The sequence below is a fragment of the Amblyomma americanum genome, chromosome 8, assembly GCF_052857255.1.
Source record: "Amblyomma americanum isolate KBUSLIRL-KWMA chromosome 8, ASM5285725v1, whole genome shotgun sequence".
NCBI classification, from domain to species: Eukaryota; Metazoa; Arthropoda; class Arachnida; order Ixodida; family Ixodidae; genus Amblyomma; species Amblyomma americanum.
Window position 1 is genome coordinate 4359641 of NC_135504.1, and position 17896 is coordinate 4377536.

Here is a 17896-nt window from a genome sequence, read left to right on the forward strand (position 1 = left end):
AAAGGGGACTCAATTCGGATGAATGCGAGTGTTATTTATTGCGAGGTTTCGAGCGCTTGTAACATGAAAGATGATGCCAAGGGCAGGCAGCCAATTTCAGTGGCTCCCCACCCTGGTTAGTTGCGGGAGGATGAGAACCAGACGGAAAAACAGTTTTGTTATCCCCTCGTAATCAAATGCCCGACAGCGTCCCAGTAACACTAGGAAGGCTCTGTCTTTCATATCCGCGCATAGCCAATTACGCCTATTTCGTTTTTACAGCGTCGTATGTTAAAGGCGTATTTCCCAGTACGGCAGCGTCGTGGCCGTCGCAGCATGAAGGTGAAACGAGGAGGAACGAGGAGTGGTGCTGCACCGATCGCCACGTCCCAGTTTCGTGGCGCCCTCTGAGTGCAGCGCCTGGAACTAGTGCTTGCGTCGAGCGCCACGCAACGGATTTATGGCGTCCCTCTCTCCCGTTTGATCCACCTGCCCAAGCGGCGCCACCAGATCTTACACAGAGCTGACTCACTTCTCCTCTGAACCCCGGCAAGGCTGAGTCAGGTTGCGAGTTGCGGGTCTGCGCTATTGATGTTGCTACAGTCGAAACGATGGCAGCGTCTAGGGGGCATGGCTAAAACGAAGCTCGAGCTGGGTTTAATGGTAATGTAATTATCCTAAACTAGTGAAGAATGGGGCATAATAAATATTTGCAAGTAAACAATAATTGAGCCACAAGTGATCGCAAGGAGAAAGTGTACAAAAAAATTGGCGGAGACACATTAACTCCGCTTTAAGGGCATGAGGCGGTAGAGGTATCGGCGTAATGCCCATTTATGTGGAATAGGTTATTCTCGACTTTACTTTCATACATCCCTGAGAGTCCTCACACAAATCCTGACGCAGTGGTGCTGGTGCTAAGCTGTGCGCCACAGCTCGGCGATGGCGAGTGCTGCCACCGGTGGGACATGTCACTTTTTTATTGCGACAGTGTGCCTTCTAGCATAAAGTATCATTTACAAATATAGGTACACACTGGACTGCCGGAGAAAGTCCAGTAACATCCGGTGGTGCGGCCCAAAAATACATCATTTTACATCTGGTGGACTGCCTGGGAGCGGTCCGCACCCGAACACGTGTTTCTACCCGATAGCACGGAAAGAGGGGCAGGTTCTGAGCAAGTGTTTTGTGTCCTCCTCGCAGAAAAGAGCGGGACAGGAGGGGCAGGAGTCTCCGAAAAGAGCAAGGTACTGTGCCAGGCACGACCAGGTTACTGCTGGGGTGAGAGTGACACGGAGGAGTAAGCTTCGAAGCAAGACCTCTTCCTAGTGTACAAGGCAGCCAGGCAGGCATGTAGCTACAACTTGCCCAACAATGCAGCCTACTGATGGATAAATGGGCTCCTTAATCGGGAGCCCTCATAAATAACCTAGATTTATTGTGTGAATTAAATGTTTTAGAACCAGAGCGGGGCTATACTCAATAATTGCGCCGAGATTTGTTTCTACAACGTATGCACTAGGTGTACACATGTATTTATTCATGCACTGTTTGTTGCTACTGCTGGGCCCAGCGGGAACTTGCCAGGGGGCAAATCATCTCCTCTTGCTTTCGCCACGCTGGCACTGTTATGCATCGTCCTAAAAACGAATAAACGGATTTAATCATAACTTTGGCGCTGCGCGCTACATGCTAAGCACGCAGCCCCAGCTGAGAATGCACTGACGTCAGAATTCTAGCCAAGACTGTCCTACAAAGCTTTTGGAAGTTGTTTCAATGTTTTATTAAATAAAGGCAATCAAGCTATCATTTTGAGTGACCTATCCTGAACTAGATTAACCCAATCAACTTTTATTCCAAGTGTCCACAACTTCGACCTCAGTCCTATTCATAAAGAAGGAACAAACAAAAAACCATCAGACAAGTCCGGTCCAGATGTGGACGCCGCAGCCGTTTACACGTCAGGATATCCCCCTCTCTACTTCTCCCCCCGCCTATGACTTGGCGCCACTCCCACGCACGTGCTACGGGCTTCCTAAATTTGCTGTGGGCGAGCCCCGAACGACATCTGTCAGCCACGAGGAGTTCGAAGCCAGCAGTTGCGCTGGCAAAAACTCATTAGTGTCAACTGCTGCGGCACGAAGGGTCTAGCTGCCGCGTCGTACCGAATAGGGAAGAAGCGCTGCGCTGACGGCGCGAGTGCCGCAAAACGAGCCAAAGGGAGGCTCCTGCTAACGCCTTTGTGGAGCTTCGGCTGTACTCGGCATTCCCCGCCTGCCGACAATGCCAAGCGGTTGACGAAGGAAACGAGGTCGTCCAAATGGGGAGCAGCCAACCAAGGGCCACCCGCTGTGACCATGCAACGCCTGGTGCGCCCTTCGCCCTTCTGCCACGCGGCCAACCACGGGCCCTTACAGCGGCACGATCATAAGGCTGCTGACGTACGTCACTCGACGTCGATTGCTTATTCGTTGAGGGCCACGCAGACTGGTTCCTTAAAAGGAATGCTGACACGGCCATGTGTTCTTCAGCGGGAAAGTCTTTCCGAAGACATCTGCGAGCGCGTGCGGCCGAGCGCAAACAGGCGCTGATCTGGGCGAGGTCTGGCGGGGCGCTTCTTCCGCATACTAAAGTAGACTAAGGAGACTAACGAAGCCCTAAATGACGGTCGCGGCCTTAAACTACTTTTGCAGAGCTGTGCGCCAGCTTAGTTGTCCCGACTTCGCGCTCTCGTCATTGTCGCCGTCATCGTACCGTCTGCATGCCACACTACGTAAGCAAACTTTACACAACTATACAGGGCGCCCCTGCTAAAATTCCAAGCAGCACAGGTAGTAGGCTCAACATTGGTAACATATTGGCTAAAGCCGGTCCAACAAAGAACGACAGTGAAACCATTCATTTGCAATATTGGACCGATTATCTGCGCTGCTTGGCAGTCACGGTTTGAAATAGACGAACCCTTATCCAGAATTGAGATCAAGTGAATGTTGTTAAGAGTTATGTAACGTACCACTTCGCAATTTTTATTTGTGTACATTACAAGTTAGTGTACATTAATTAACATTTTTAATATGGCGTTAAACACTTTGGCGGAAGCTGGACACTTGTCGGGTGCCATGAAAATGGTTTGATCCAGGTGCTTCCGACGAGACAGGCATACCTTTCTTCCTTGACAAAAATAAAGTGCGCAAAATTAGAAAATTACCGTGTGACAGCGTTCTCTGTGCATGCAGATTACAGTGTTCTCATCCGCGACTTCGTCAATAGCTGCCAGCTTCCCGCGAGTCGCGCTGCCCATGGCAGAGCTTCATTTAAGTGACAACTGCGGTTGTTTAGGTTTGTTCAGTGACAGCCATGTATGACATCGTCATTTACTTCCTCATTTTCTAACCCAATTAGCGCGTATGTTTCGACGCACCTTCCGCATGAGCAGCTGTAATTTTCTTCGTCCATTGTATACGATTAACGTTCATCTAACTACTACGAGAACCAGCTTGATCTGAAGCGTAACTAAAAGACCGCATTTGCGACAACTCTTCATGAAAAGAGCGGATCAGAACATCATAGTGGTGTGTTTAGAACGGCTACTTGCCTCTTACTTCAAATGAAAGCGTGATCGCTCCTCAGCGCACGCATCGCGCAAAAATGCGGCTCGACCGCAGCTGTTATTACCGTCACCCTGTCGTATACACTTCACTGCACCGCCAACATGCCACTAAACATGCAGCGACTCGCTTTTCATTACAGCAGACTTCTCACGGGACATCGCACATAAAAAACGCGTTACACATCCAGAAGGCGTGGTGGGGTGGAGTGGGCGGTGAGAGAGCGTCGAGAGACCAGAGGGAATGACGGGAAACGCGGCCTTGGGCGAGCCCTCATTTCCCCACCTAGACTCCGGAGCATCGCTGCGCGTTGGGATGAAGCAGGCACGCTCGCCTGGCGACCAAGCGCCGGCTTTGGAATGTGCGCGATGGAATGTCGACAGCGGGCGTGCTCGTTTCGAGGCGTGAAATCCAACGCCGCTTCCCTCTTCCATCCCCTCTGCCGCCTTCGCTGCGAGACATTGCCGCCGTTTCACCTCCCCTCTTTCTCACCAACGCTTCCTTCGATCGGCGCTTGATTAACTTCCTTTGCCGCGCTTATCTCTTTCCTCCTGTTTCGTCTACGCTCATTTGCAACCGCAGCGGCCAAATTTGCTTCTGCGTCGCAACTTCCACGACCGAAGAGATGATAGACTTTCGCATCAAACGCCCCCTTTTCCCACTACCTCCGCTGCCGCCAGCACTTCGCATTCCTGACTCACTTGGTCCCCTTCCCTTCCAAAGTTCCTCGTTCTTCAACCAACCCCTTTCGAGCATCTCCGCCTATTTCAATAACGCCCGGGAAAAAGGCGTTGGAATTTTGTTTTCGGATCTTCGCGAGCGCAGTTCATCTACTTCTTACATGCAGCGAGGAAGGATGAAAAAAATAGAATACGAGCATCGAGCGCGGCTTCGAGTGATCGGAGGGAAGCGTGAAAGAATGATGAGCGCCTAAGAGGGCACATCGTGTCTGACACGGGGCGACTCGGCTTCTCTACACGTGTTCGGAATTTGTACGACGAGATGTGAGACAAGATACGAACCACGTCCCCGTGCATGACGTCGGGAGAGGCCACGTGGCCAAAGGGAAAGAGGGAGGCTAGAAATAGGCTGCCTTGTCGTCTGCGCCAAAACACGGTGAAGGTTTCTTGATGCGCTTTCTCTGCTTCCGTTTGTATTCTTGCACGGAAGGTACAACATTCCTATTTCGGGAATGCACAGCTTGGCATTCCTTGAGTTCAACTGGAATGCGCGTTTATTTCCGGGGAAACTGCAGCGGAAGATTGGCGGAAATGCCGAGCACTTGCGCGCGAATGCACGCGGTAGAATTTCCCTCCACGATCTTGCAGAAATTTCCCCGTCGATGATCGTGATCGGCCAGCGGTACATGCATGCAGCGCAATGAAGCAAGTCCCACCGTGAGTTTCAGTTCCGGTGAACTTGTGAATCGACTGTTGTCTAATATTTTGATTTAGTTCAATGACCCTGTGCATCATGTGACCATAGTATATGGATCCAGCGTTTAGCCTAAGACAGTTGGCAGTTTTTAAAAATTAACTTAGCGAATTAGAATAGCGCTTTCTTCAGCACAGTGCTTTCAACGGTGTAATCCGTCAAACGGCAGATTAGACGTGCTATATAGCCGAATGGTTATCTAATGCACTGAATAGACAAATAGTGAACAAGGGAAGGGAAAGCCTCAGGGTGCTTGCAAACATTTGGACAGGAGGACTTGTCAAAACGGTGGCAAGCACCCCTAGGCTTTCCCCTCCCTTGTTCACTTGGTGTGTATCAATTAAAAAAACTATCCATTTGTCCTCTCTCTCGCCCATACAGTGAATAGTGAACTTTCTAACCGTTAAGCTCGTTACAAGTCGGAAGCTTGTCGCTAAACGTAACTAATATCCACAACAGAGTTTAGGTTTAAAAAAAAACGTGGCTGGCGCTTTAGCATTGCTAAGCACATAATATTGCGCGAATTCATACGGCATTTTTAACGCTAACAAAACACGCACACGAAAGAAAAGGAAGTACACGGGCCTGGCGTGTACGTGTTTTGTTAGCGTTAAATGTGCCGTCTGAATCTGAAAACCATCTAGCCCGTCTGAAAGTTTTTTAAAAATGTTTTTTCTAGGTAGACACCACCGCCACGTAACTGTAATCGCAACTGAGCTACCCACTGACCCAGGGAGTCAGTCATGGTCGTCTTCAAGTTTTTTCATAAGTCAATGCCAATTTACCCAATGTACGCCGGCGGCCTACGCTTCAGTGCCACGTTTCTGCAGCAATGTTGTCAACGCCAATGCACATTGCTGTAGTGCTGTGTTTCTGCCACAACGTTGTCCACGTCAAGTTACGCAGCGCACATCTTTCGAACACTACCGCCACATCGGTCAAAGGAATATTAGTTTGATAGTGGCATCAGTGTATAAAGAAGACGAAGTGCAATGCACAACGCGAGAGTGTGTTGCAGTTTAAAACGGGGCGTGATCGGTGGCAGCAATAGCGAGTGCTCTCGTGCAGTGGCCAGCGAAGCTGATCTGTTCGCACCGCCGCGCGTTCAAATCCCAGTTAGTCGGGACAATATTTATTTTATTTATCCATTTATATATGGTCTGTGCAAGTTAACCTTCAAGGTAAAGCATCACACAAACCTGTGAGCCAGTTTGACATTGTACCACCAAAATGCCACTGTACGTGACACCTGCAGCGCTGGATGTCCCGCTGGTAGGCGTGGCTGACGCTCTTGCTGGTCGCTCGGTTTCGTTTTTACCTCTTCGCGGACCCAAAACTGCTTGCTCTGCACCGGCGACGGAATACTGTTTTCGACAATCTTAAAACTGACATGCACATGACTTAGAGTAGGCTACAAGCTTTCCAATAAATGAGGAGCTCGACAGAAATATTAAAAATATTAACTATTCAATATTAGTTTAGCGTCCTCCTGGTTAACAAGTCTTAAGAGTATTATAATGCAATGCACCGCAGACAATGCAATGCCGAAAAAAAAACGAGCCTCTAGCTTAAAAAGCCCATTTTTAAAAATTGCTGGCAGCCCTCCGTGTACTGAACAAAAGGCCATTTTCTTTGTCCCAAGTTGAGTTTCGGTTTGGTTTTACAGTGGTCAGTCGGAATTCTTATCATTCTACACGCTTTGGGTTTCCGCAGAGTTTCGTAAGGTTAATAATAATAATAATAATAATTGGTTTTTGGGGAATGGAAATGGCGCAGTATCTGTCTCATATATCTTTGGACATCTGAACCGCGCCGTAAGGGAATGGATAAGGGAGGGAGTGAAAGAAGAAAGGAAGTGAGAGGTGCCGTAGTGGAGGGCTCCGGAATAATTTCGACCACCTGGGGATCTTTAACGTGCACTGACATCGCACAGCACACGGGCGCCTTAGCGTTTTTCCTCCATAAAAACGCAGCCGCCGCGGTCGGGTTCGAAGGTTGTCTTTTTCGTTTTTACTTTGTTTAACATCGCAGCTCGTAGAGGAGGTGGCGCTTCATTCCTCAAATTTGCACATGCACCGTCCAAAGGCAGCGCAAGATATATAGTGATCCCTCATTTCCCCTTTTCAGGAAGCCAAGTAGAAGCATTTTTTTCTTATAAACGTTCAAGATAAGTGCATCCACAATCGCTCGTACGAAAGAGCAGCGCTACCGGTAGAGGGTCACTCACCGAGCAGACCGGCCGGGTACTCCGGGGGCGCGATTCCCGGGTGCGCCCCGATGACCGACTGGGTGACGATCCAGACGTAGTTCTTTCCCGTCATGCCCAGCTGCGAGGCCGCGGCGAACAGTTCCCGCGAGTCGTCCTTGCTGGCGAACAGGAGCAGAACGCGGGCCTCGCCCGCAGCCAGGGGCTCCAGCTGCTTCCGGAATTCCTGCCGCGTGCGGCCTCGCAGGGTGCGAACCTCCAGCACCGAGTACCTGCGCCGAGGTGAAGTCGGGTTGCCAACAGGGCCCGTGCTTAAATTAAAATTCAGGGGGGCGCTTTGTTGACCTAAAGTGCGGTGAGGCGAAAGCCTTTAGCGCGGTGTTGCTGCTTGTGTCGCTGATGTGTGGCTAAGATGTTAAACACACAATTGTTTGTGAATCTTAAATGTTGGAGACACTGGAGGGCGTTTGGAAGGCCTCCGTCTGATTCGACACCTTTCTGCAAACACTCTCCTAGACAAGGAGAACTACATAAGCGTTGGCAGGAAGTAGCGTAGTCGTTAGCACGCTCGGTTGCGGAATGAAAAAATGATGGTTCGGATCCCATCGTGCACAAAGATTTTTTTCTTATCGAGTTGAAGAGCGGAACGGACGGACGGATGGACGCGAGCAAGAGCCATTAAAGACTTTCGACTTCACAGTTAATTTATTTATTAATTTATTTATTTGCCAATACTGTTGGCCGTGGGGCCGCTACAGCCGCGTGGGGCGTGACACTTGGGGAACATGTTCCCTTTTGATTATAAAAAAAATGCAAAGTTTATGTTCATCTAGACAATCACATTTCTTGCAGCGTAAGGATTTTATTGTACAGAAACAGTGTTAACAAATATGGACTTTAAAAACAACTATTTCGCACAGAAAATAAAAAGTAAAACATTCCTGCATTTCCGGCCTTCACCTTCGGCGAGATGTGAATACGAAGTGGTTAGGCGTATGGCACTGATAAAACTTTTAGTCAGAAATGAAGATAAGATTTCGAACGTTGTTAATGTATTGGACTGTAAGAGAGATGCTGCTAAATCATTCTATTCTGCTATCGTCCTAATCTGGTTTAATCTGGTTATTCGGCGATATTCGGCTACAGGCGGCAATTTGAGAAGACGCAGCATCTCTGTTGCAGAATCAGTACGCGTAAATCTGCACATTATAAATCGAACTGCTCTTCTTTGCGCGCTTTGAAGCTTTTTATTAAACCACTTTCTACTGGATCCCGTATAATGCGGGCATATTCTAATGTAATATTCTAAGGCATATTCTAACGAAGCCTGATTTCGACGTCGAGAACGACATAGAACACATCACAATAAGTCAGGGATGTTGATCAAGGTGAAGTAATGTTCGCTACCGCGTACATAGAAAAGTGAGAATTCAAGATCAAGAATACCAAAAAGATAGGTTATTTAAATATAAAGACGCAATAACTGCCATGTTCTAGGCATGTCCATAAATAGCGCCAGTAGGAAATTAATAAACGTCATGAAGAGGAGGGACATGGACACAGGTGCGCATAAACACCTCCCGCAATCTATCATACACTTCATCGCTGGCATGCCTATTCCGGACACGTATGTTCGCGCCCAAATATTGTTTATCAACAGCGCAAAGGAGGAAACTCCAAAATTGTTTAACTAAAGAAATTTCATGGCTAAATTCCTCACTCATTACATTACAAAATCACGTATCTTTCGTTGTTAAGATGTGTGAGGAATCTGACATGCATTTTATACCTTGAATTTTCATGTTTTCGCCTTAAATTTCACTCAGCATCGAGAAATATTAGTGACACGAAGTGGAATAATGCGCTTTTAAAGCGCTAGCTGCACTGGAGGCTCCCTCGGCATAAGCGCAGTATGCTGAGCCGCATTTTCTCGACGAATGAAGTACAGAAAATACATGGCTCAGATGCTTCCAATCAAGTCGTTGTCAGCGTTCACTTTCGTACTTCGGCACGTCCGACAGGGGTTTTGCAGTTTATCCGGCCAAGAGCTTAAAGTAGCGGTATAAGAGGAAATTCATTAATTAATCAATGAAGAGGATTTACAATAGACGATGAAGGACGAATAAAGAAGGCAAATGTTTTGGCATATCACCTGGTGTTCATCTTTTTTTTCATCATTTCTCTCCCCACAAGAATATGCACAATTTTACAAAACATAGCATGGCATGAGTACATAAGTTGTGGCATGAAGCAATGCAGGCACCAATTTTAATCAATAATTTTAACATGTCACGCTATGGGAAACTGAAAAAATTTAAAAATAAGAAGAGAATCACAGTGATAACTATCTAGCAGTTCTGATTGAGTCGAGTGTATGTGTAAACAGAATTTTTTCTTGAAAACATTAGTCAGTATATTGATACCCTCCTTGAAAGCCAAATCTTTTTTTTTTAATCGGTCATCCTCCTCCTAAGAGCGCAACAAGAGCCAACTTTGTCATCATTTCCTGTATCAACATGTGCTGCTTTTTACTCCTACTTTCACTTGCTTCAGTCATTGTAGCTCAGACGCTGCCATCGTCTTGCAAAAAGCGGGTGCCTAAAACATATAGCGGAGCAATAAAATTTATCCACCAATAGCAGCATGGAGCCGTTGCTCCAAAGCATACAGCTGGATGAGCGTGTCCGGGACTGGCAGTCAGCCTATCCGGTCCGGGAGAAATGTAGCCTAGAAGATGAATGCCGCGACACAAGCTACCAGGAGAATGTACTAAAGATAGAAACGCACACAAAAGGAGAATAAAAAAGCTAGAGATCTGTAAGGATGGGCAAATAGCGACTGAAAGAGAACACGAATGAAATGTAAAAATCTTTCGAACAAGAAACACCAAGTCCATGCTTGCAGTGTGGCGTTCACACAATGCACAGCGGACAAAACCTGAGTGGAAGAAGTCCCTTGGGTACACTCACGAAGCCTTTGTTGACGTTAACATGGAAGTACAAGCTCTGTCTGTACAACAGCTCGAATTGACATTCAGTAGACTGCGCAGAACATGTCTACAAAGGCGATGTCAAAATAGGGTCAACAAAGACTCTTTCGCTGTTCGCTGCCACGTATTTGAGACGATGCACTGTCCACGTTGTGTTAGCTTGAGTGCGCGCATGTACAGAAGCAGTGCTTCTTCTAAGTTACTTCCATAGCCATGGACACGAAAAGACACATCTACGAGTGTCACGGTTTGCTAAATTTTTATTCGGATTCTAGTAGCAAGGAATGCTATGAACTGAATCGAACTCAGACTGTTCAATAAAACTTTCAGATATGATTATTCACAAAACTGTATTGTGTTGCACTTCACTTTCTGTTATAAGCGGCTTGGCGTTGAGTTTTCAAAACCGTGTATGCTGCTTGTTAACTCACCTTGCGACAGCTCGTGAACTGAATACGTACAAAGTTCAAGCATTCCAACTTTTTCATGCGTTTCATTGATGGAGGAGAACCAGGGATGCACAGTATAACGACGTGGAAAGGAAGAACTGAAATGTCAGGAGAACGGGTAAATTGCTTTGCGCAATATTCACGTCCTTTTGTATTTTTACGGTATCAATTACTGCATTAGTTCACTTACTGGAAATTACAGTGCTTCATCTTGCACTCTACGAAGTATGCAGCAGGAATATCAATATATACCTTCAGCACAGCGTATATAACGAACACTACCGCTTACAGTACACTGCGAGCGACTAATACACACGCTTAGATCACCCTGAGGCACTAGGGCCAGGCAACTTGCGCCAACAGCGCGTGCACACTCGTGGCTAGTGGCCGCGGCTAGCGAAAGAGGTAGCTGGCATACGCTATGCTAAAATTCTCTACTAAGAGCATGGTAAGGCACGTTCTATCGATGTGCTTAGCATGCAGTGTATACCAGGCACCTTGTAAAATTTGTTTCAATTCAATCCGTGCTGTTTAATTCTGTTCAATTTTAAATATTCACTTGGATTCGCTTCATTTCCATTTATTCTGCCGTATTAGCTTTAATTCGGCCGCTGCACTTCCATTCGCCACAAGTAATTCCGTTAAGCTGGACTGGTCATTGAATTCTATCAGTTAGATCCCGCTGAATTCGGTTCGACCGGTACATAAAATCGAGAAAAAAAAATTCCACGGATAAAAAATGCGTCGACGCAACCATGAAAGGCATGCTTTCTTCACTAAGGATAAATAGAACTTCGCCTTCTTAGATACCACATTACTAATAACGATATCGGGAGAGTACACCGCGTTTTAATTACAAAGAGAGCACTCTCCCCAAAAATGAAGATTTTATAAACTTCAAAAGAGGGTAAAACGAAGTTCAAGTGTCGCCAACAACGGATCATTTCCCATGAAACTGTATGCGTCGCCACCGATTTTGGGTTACGAATCAAAGAGGCAACGCTGCACCTTGGTTCATTTAAAGAGACCGACAACCATTCCCTTTCGATGCAGATGTCATGAGTTTGAAATTATTTTATTAAAATTCAAAATTTTACCATTCAATTTGCTCAGTTGTAAATGCGTATTTGCTATCTGCCAAGAAAGAACCGGAGAACCATTTTTACTGAGAACAATAAACGGATAGAGTAGTTCTGACAGCTCCGTTAATACTCGAGCGAATAAGAGAAGGAAGTGTACTCACTTTGCTCTCAGGGTGCTGCTCTCGAGCTGTCGATCACGGACAGCGCGAACAAAGTCCTCGTGTCCTCCGAGATTGGTGGTGACGACGGCGAACTGGTACCACGAGTAGCGCTCCAAGATGGCAAAGATGGATGCGACTTGGTGCACCACCGACGGCGCCAGCTGCAGCACTCGCGCCTGCGACGCCCTCTGTCGCCACGCGAATGAAATCGGAGACGAGAGTGAGCAGGCACCGGCACAGGAACGTAAATTTAGGCAACCGTGTTGGGTATCGAACAAAGAGAGTGTTTTGACCGCACACCAGCAGTCTATGCAGCGTATTTGGGAACACAAGAGTGAATTCGCAGAGTTTCTCGCACTTTGAATAGGTTGGTGAACAGGGATCCGGTAGACCGGGTTATCTGATTGGTCAAATTGCGGACACAGCTTATTCACGAACCGAGTCCGTCGACGAAAAACTCTGTGAATCCTGTTTCAGGTTCATACGGGCCTCTGGGCTTCTTCAGTCTCAAGCATGACGCATGCAAGCGTGCAAGTCATAATATACGTATCTGCTATCTCTTTTCGTCTACCTAAGAGGTAAAAAATATGTCACACGAACTCCAGTTCTCGAGCGGAGCGGAAGACGTAGCTCTTATAGCTTGATGAGGTTCACTGGTCACTGACCAAGGTCAACAAAAAATGTCGTTTCGGGAGCGCTACGGCTCCCTTGTTCACAATCGAACAGGGGAGCCGTAGCGCTCCCGAAACGTCATTTTTTGTTGACCTTGGTCAGTGACCAGTGAACCTCATCAAGCCATGATTCCTGACCAGACGGTATGCCGTCGAACCCTCGACTACGTAGCTCTTATACTTTACACCTTCGCCTGTTCCATTTAATCTCTGTGCGTTCCATCTTCAGGCCTCAGAGTGCAAAGGTGTACTTTGCCTGTGGCTGCGTCAGATTTCTGTTCTAAGTTACACAAATCTAGGCTGTGTTTTGATTAGACTGGCAAGCTAAAATTTTCTGCCTGCTCACACTACAAAAAGCAGTTATTTCTTCCCATTTTGGTGATATTCGCCGGCAAATTGTTTTTATCTTTGTTTTGATTCCTCTGCTCAGTCATGATGATAATCTTATAACTTCACAAGCTTTCTTAGTAGAAACAACGAGTACTTAACAGTCAGTACTATTCTCTACCAACTTATGCTTCAGTTTAGCTTATATTACACTAGCCTCAGTTGTGAAAATCTTGAACGCTCGCGAAAGAATTTCTACTTTCTTCAAGTGACCGCCATGCTGATTACAAGAACGATAATTACGCCGCCAGCTTCTTGCGAACATGCATTGGCGACCACAGTTTTGTCACCACCGTGCAACATGGGCACATGAAACAAGTTTACAGCCCAAGCCCAAGTTCTCTGCCAAGTCCGTAGCCAAGCTCGTAGGGCAGGCTCCGAACGTAGCCAAGCATAGCGCGTAGTACCTGCGTCTGGACGAAGGCGAGCCAAGCCAGTATTGATCATCATCAGCAGCGGCAGCAGTCCATAGCGGGTAGCATGAAAAACAGCTCTCTTAAGCCACAAGCAAGGCAAGCCACGCATCAGCAGCACCAGCGCGCCGTGCATTCGCGCTACGACTAACACTACGCACAGCAGGCCAACTATATAGACAGCACGGCCAGAACCCAAGGTGGCAAACAACGGCGCAGGCAAGCCCACACGACAGACCCCATCTTCCCAACGGAGCAAACGCGGCGGACAGTTTCACCACATGTCGAGTCTTTGCAGCTGTTTTTAGTTCACGGTTAAGGGGGGTATAAAGGCTCCAAACTGCACATGAGATGTTAGGGAAGCCGTAGTGGAGGGATTCGCAATAATTTCGACCATTTGGGGTCCTTTAACACGAGCTGACATATAGTGCAGCAGACGGGTCATGTTATCCATTTTGTTATAATTTGGTTGCTTTAATGTACGGTCGTAGCATCATTGCTTGTTATTCTTTCGCTGTTCGAGTGTGCGGCGTCTACATGAAGTGTAGCAATCAAAATGACGAGGGACCACTCAGAGGCCATGGCGATCGACTTCAGTTAAACAATACTTAAGCCAAACTTAATGAATAGTGCACAGATTGGCCTATGACCATAAATGCTGAAAAAATGATCTTTGTGTCCCGACCAAAAAAAAAAGCAGCCAATTTCATTTTCATTTACAAATGATCATCCAAGCTGAACCACAGCGTTTGTTGCTGCCACCTCTTCTTCCTGAGAGGAAGTAATAAAAAAAAATTCATTGAACTTTTTGAAGCCATATTTTTCAACTTCTTGGTAACTTTCTTAGAAATCTACTATGAGCCGAGCTTGCATCTGTCTTCTCACCGGATGAAAACTTCTAACAGCAAAAGGGCTAAACACGATCGAAAGGATAAAAGATAGGGCAAGTGACCGAGGAAACGGCCGTTCATGTTTTCCCCTTCACAAAAAGGGGAGATAAGAAAAAGAAGAGAAAGGCATCTTTCGTAAAGATCTCTTCATCTGTACAAAAAATGTAAATGAAGGCGAAAAATGGCTCAGGTATAGCAGTACCCCGTCATCTCAAAAATGCATCAACACGTGTGTCCGCGCAAACGATATAACATATACACATCACCTTTTCCCAGCTCACGTGTCTTCTGAGGCTCAAGCCCGCCTGGGAAATAAGTCTGGCTAACTGCACTACAAGAGAGGTTTCGGTTGCTACATAATACAACAGCTGTGCTGTTTTTCTATGAGAAAGTCCTTCAAACCGCGATCGTCATAACAATATTTGCTTTTACCAAAGCTCACGCTTTTACTTCCCACGGCAGCATATAGGTACACCTCGTAAACGAAGCGGCGTCATCAGGTTGCTGTGAAGAAGCAGCAGGTGCAGCAAGCCCCAAAGCGCTGCCCTGAAGCTTCTAAATATGCGTCCACCGCGCTTCCAACAGCTTCCTGGTAAACCTCCGGAGAAGTAAGCACGCTAGCAACCCTTCCCGCACGCCATCTGAATTCACCATCGGGAGCAACGAAGCATAATGGATCTCAGTCACGCCAAGGCTGAAAACGATCCTTGCGGTCGACAGCTGTCGTGGTGTTCTCGATTCGCAACGCATCCAAGATTAAACAACGATTGTTTTCTCAGTGTCCACTACTGCGGCACGAATAGAGAAGTGACAGTACGAGAAACAACTTGAAAGTCAACTTCGTCTCCAGTGCTTTAGCGAAGACACGCTACACGAGCTTTAATGAAATTCTCAAATCGAGCCAGGGAATAAAGAAAAACAGGGAATAAAGAAAAACAGGGAATAAAGAAAAACCAGGGAATAAAGAAAAACAGGGAATAAAGAAAAACAAGAATAAAGAAAAACAAAAACAACGACTATACACCCAGAAGAAATCAGGACAATGATCAAAGGCTGCTGTATTCGAGCCCAGTTAAGGGGAAGGGGATGACAACGAAAAAAATATCAATGACACTGCCCGCGAAATGCCTAACAAAGCAGTTTACAAAAAAGTGTACGCTCGGCTCGATGTTCTGCGGGCTCCGAGCGCACAGAGCCTTACACTCGCAGACTCACCCGGGTCGATAATTGAACTTTAATAAACCAATTACCGGGCATAGAAACGCAAGCGGCAGCCACTTTTCCGTCGAAGCGCTCAACGCATCAGGGACGGTATCAGTTCTATACGCAAGCTCCGTGCGGGCGCCGTTTCACGCGTGCACTCTAACTGGATTCGACTACAGACAAAGTGACAACGGTGTTTCGTTCGGCTTGCGCGGTAAGCAAACCACTTTTTTTTTTTAATTCATGCATGCAACCCTCTCTGCTTCTACCTTTACCTAAACTTCCGTACCATCTCCTCCACTGCACCGGCACATCCCTCCGTTTTCGCGTTTTTTTGGTGTGAGATTGGACTGTACATCAATCAATAATCCGATGGAATGGTAACGGTATAGAACATTTCCTGCACTTTTATTTACCAATGAAAAGGTGTGCTGCACACCCTGTACCTCTTTCTTCTGGTCATTATTTTTCGAACCATAGAAATACGCGCACACAAGAAGAGAAGGGAGCGCCCAGAAAACATTTTAGCCTCCGTCAGCAGTCTTTTTGCTCTTAAACCAGTCACTCACTATCTCCATATTTGCTCGTGTTTTTATACTTTTAGTTCCTTTCTTTCTTTCCAAGAGGGTGCAGCGCGTCCCCCCCCCCTCCAAAAAAAAAACAAAAGAAAACGAACGCTGCATTCTGCCTCTGTCAAGCGACGCGTGTGGGTAGGCTGGAGAACCACAATTCCCCATTGAACTGGAAGAGCAACTTGGGTGTTCGCACTGACTTCGTTTTTTGCTACATTTTCGATCCTTAGTTCTTTGCTATTTGTGGTTTCTTTTTGTCTTTTTATTTTCTGTTTTTTTTTCTGCTCCTTTCAAACAACGTGGCTGGCACGCAGCTGTTATGCCCGCTCAGAGAGAAGGTAAGCAGTACAGGCTGTCGGGCCACTTCGTGAAACACCACTGAAAAAAAAAATCAGCGCATCTGTTGCTCTCGTCTCTCTCTCTCTCTCAATATTATCATCATTATTATTATCATTATCATCAACCTGATTACACCCACTGCAAGTTAACGGCCTATCCTGTGCCAGCCGCGGCAACCTTAGCCCCGCAAACTTCGTAATCGCATCCGCCCACCTAACTTTCTGCCGCTCCCTGATATGCCTGCCTTCTCTTGGAACTCAGTCTGTTACCGTCAACCGCCAACGGTTGTCTGGCCTTCGTATCACCTTTCCGAACCAAGCCCATTTATTCTTATTGATTTAGACTCGGATGTCACTAACCCGCGTTTATTACCTGACCAGCTGAACTGTCTTCCTGTCTCCTCAACTTACACCTGCCATTTTCCTTCCCATAGCTCCTGGCGTTCTCCTCAATTTAAGCAGAACCCTTGTCGTTAGCCTCCACATTTTCCCTATAGGTGAGTACCGGTGAGATGCCGGTGTTATATACTTACATCAAGACAACAGCTGCTTATTTTGAATGCCTTCGTGCGGAGGACCTATCTTTTTTACTTCGCTCAGTGATGCGGCGTACTGGCCTTCATTTTGCGCAATTATCGCTGCCGATATTTTTTCCACCAGGGACGCAGGTTTAGTTTCCTTTTACAAGTATCGTTTTGAAAAAGCAACCAGAGAACTGGGTTGTTTCCTTAGCCGCGCAATGGAGCGCTTATGGCACCCGTTAGGCTCTAAATATGTGTGAGGTAAGGAGAATCCCTGCCCACACCTTTCGAGATCTTATGGCCTTCAAGGCTGCTGTAACAGTTCCCCTATGCAGCGGAGAAGCGAAAATCATTGCATGATTACTAGTGGCAAAGACGGTACTGTGTTATAACTTGTGAGGGCACGTGTATTTGTGTTCCTCGATTGGAAGGTGTTTTCAGTAAGTTGAGTTGTAAGTTTTCGCTTCGTCTATGTATTCTTCCTCGTCCACTAGCGAGTTTATTAATGACGTTCGAAAGGGTTTAGGCACAGCATTATTATCATCATCACAATCTCGGACCTAAAAAACTGAGCTTAAACCTAAACAAAGAACCATATAGAGTGCTGCCAGGTTCCTTCCAATTTGTAGGTAAAATAATTATTGGTGTTTTCTTTGCTTCCTTCATAACAAGCGCCTCAAAGCACTTTGGCAAAGAAAATACTCTATTTGTTTTCATAAAGGTAGAAAATTACGAGGAACATGAATGGTTCATCTTAAAAATTGCCTTTCTTCAATAAGCCTTCAAGCTGCTTTCCCTTGCGTTCCACTAAAATTTGGCTTCCGGTCTTATAAGCTCCGTGAGAAATTTTCCCTGGCACTGTATACAAACTATTATGCAGCGGCTGAGACTGCTAAGACGAATGAAAAAAAAATGCATTCGTGCAATGTCATTATTATGTGAAGAACGACAAGGTCAATGCGGCATCTACCGCACTACCAAAGCAAAGTAAAA

The 17896-nt window shown here is 46.5% G+C and overlaps 1 protein-coding gene across 1 annotated transcript in view; it reads right to left on the reverse strand.

The window, feature by feature from the left end:
• Nmdar2 (glutamate ionotropic receptor NMDA type subunit 2) overlaps window positions 1-17896 on the reverse strand; it is a 160817-nt gene that overhangs the window by 20742 nt on the left and 122179 nt on the right. Inside the window, exons 5-6 of the mRNA XM_077633687.1 lie at window positions 11909-12096; window positions 7249-7499 (exon numbers count right to left, since the gene is read on the reverse strand). Of these exons, the coding sequence (XP_077489813.1) occupies window positions 7249-7499; window positions 11909-12096 (439 nt within the window). The remainder of the gene's footprint in view (window positions 1-7248; window positions 7500-11908; window positions 12097-17896) is intronic.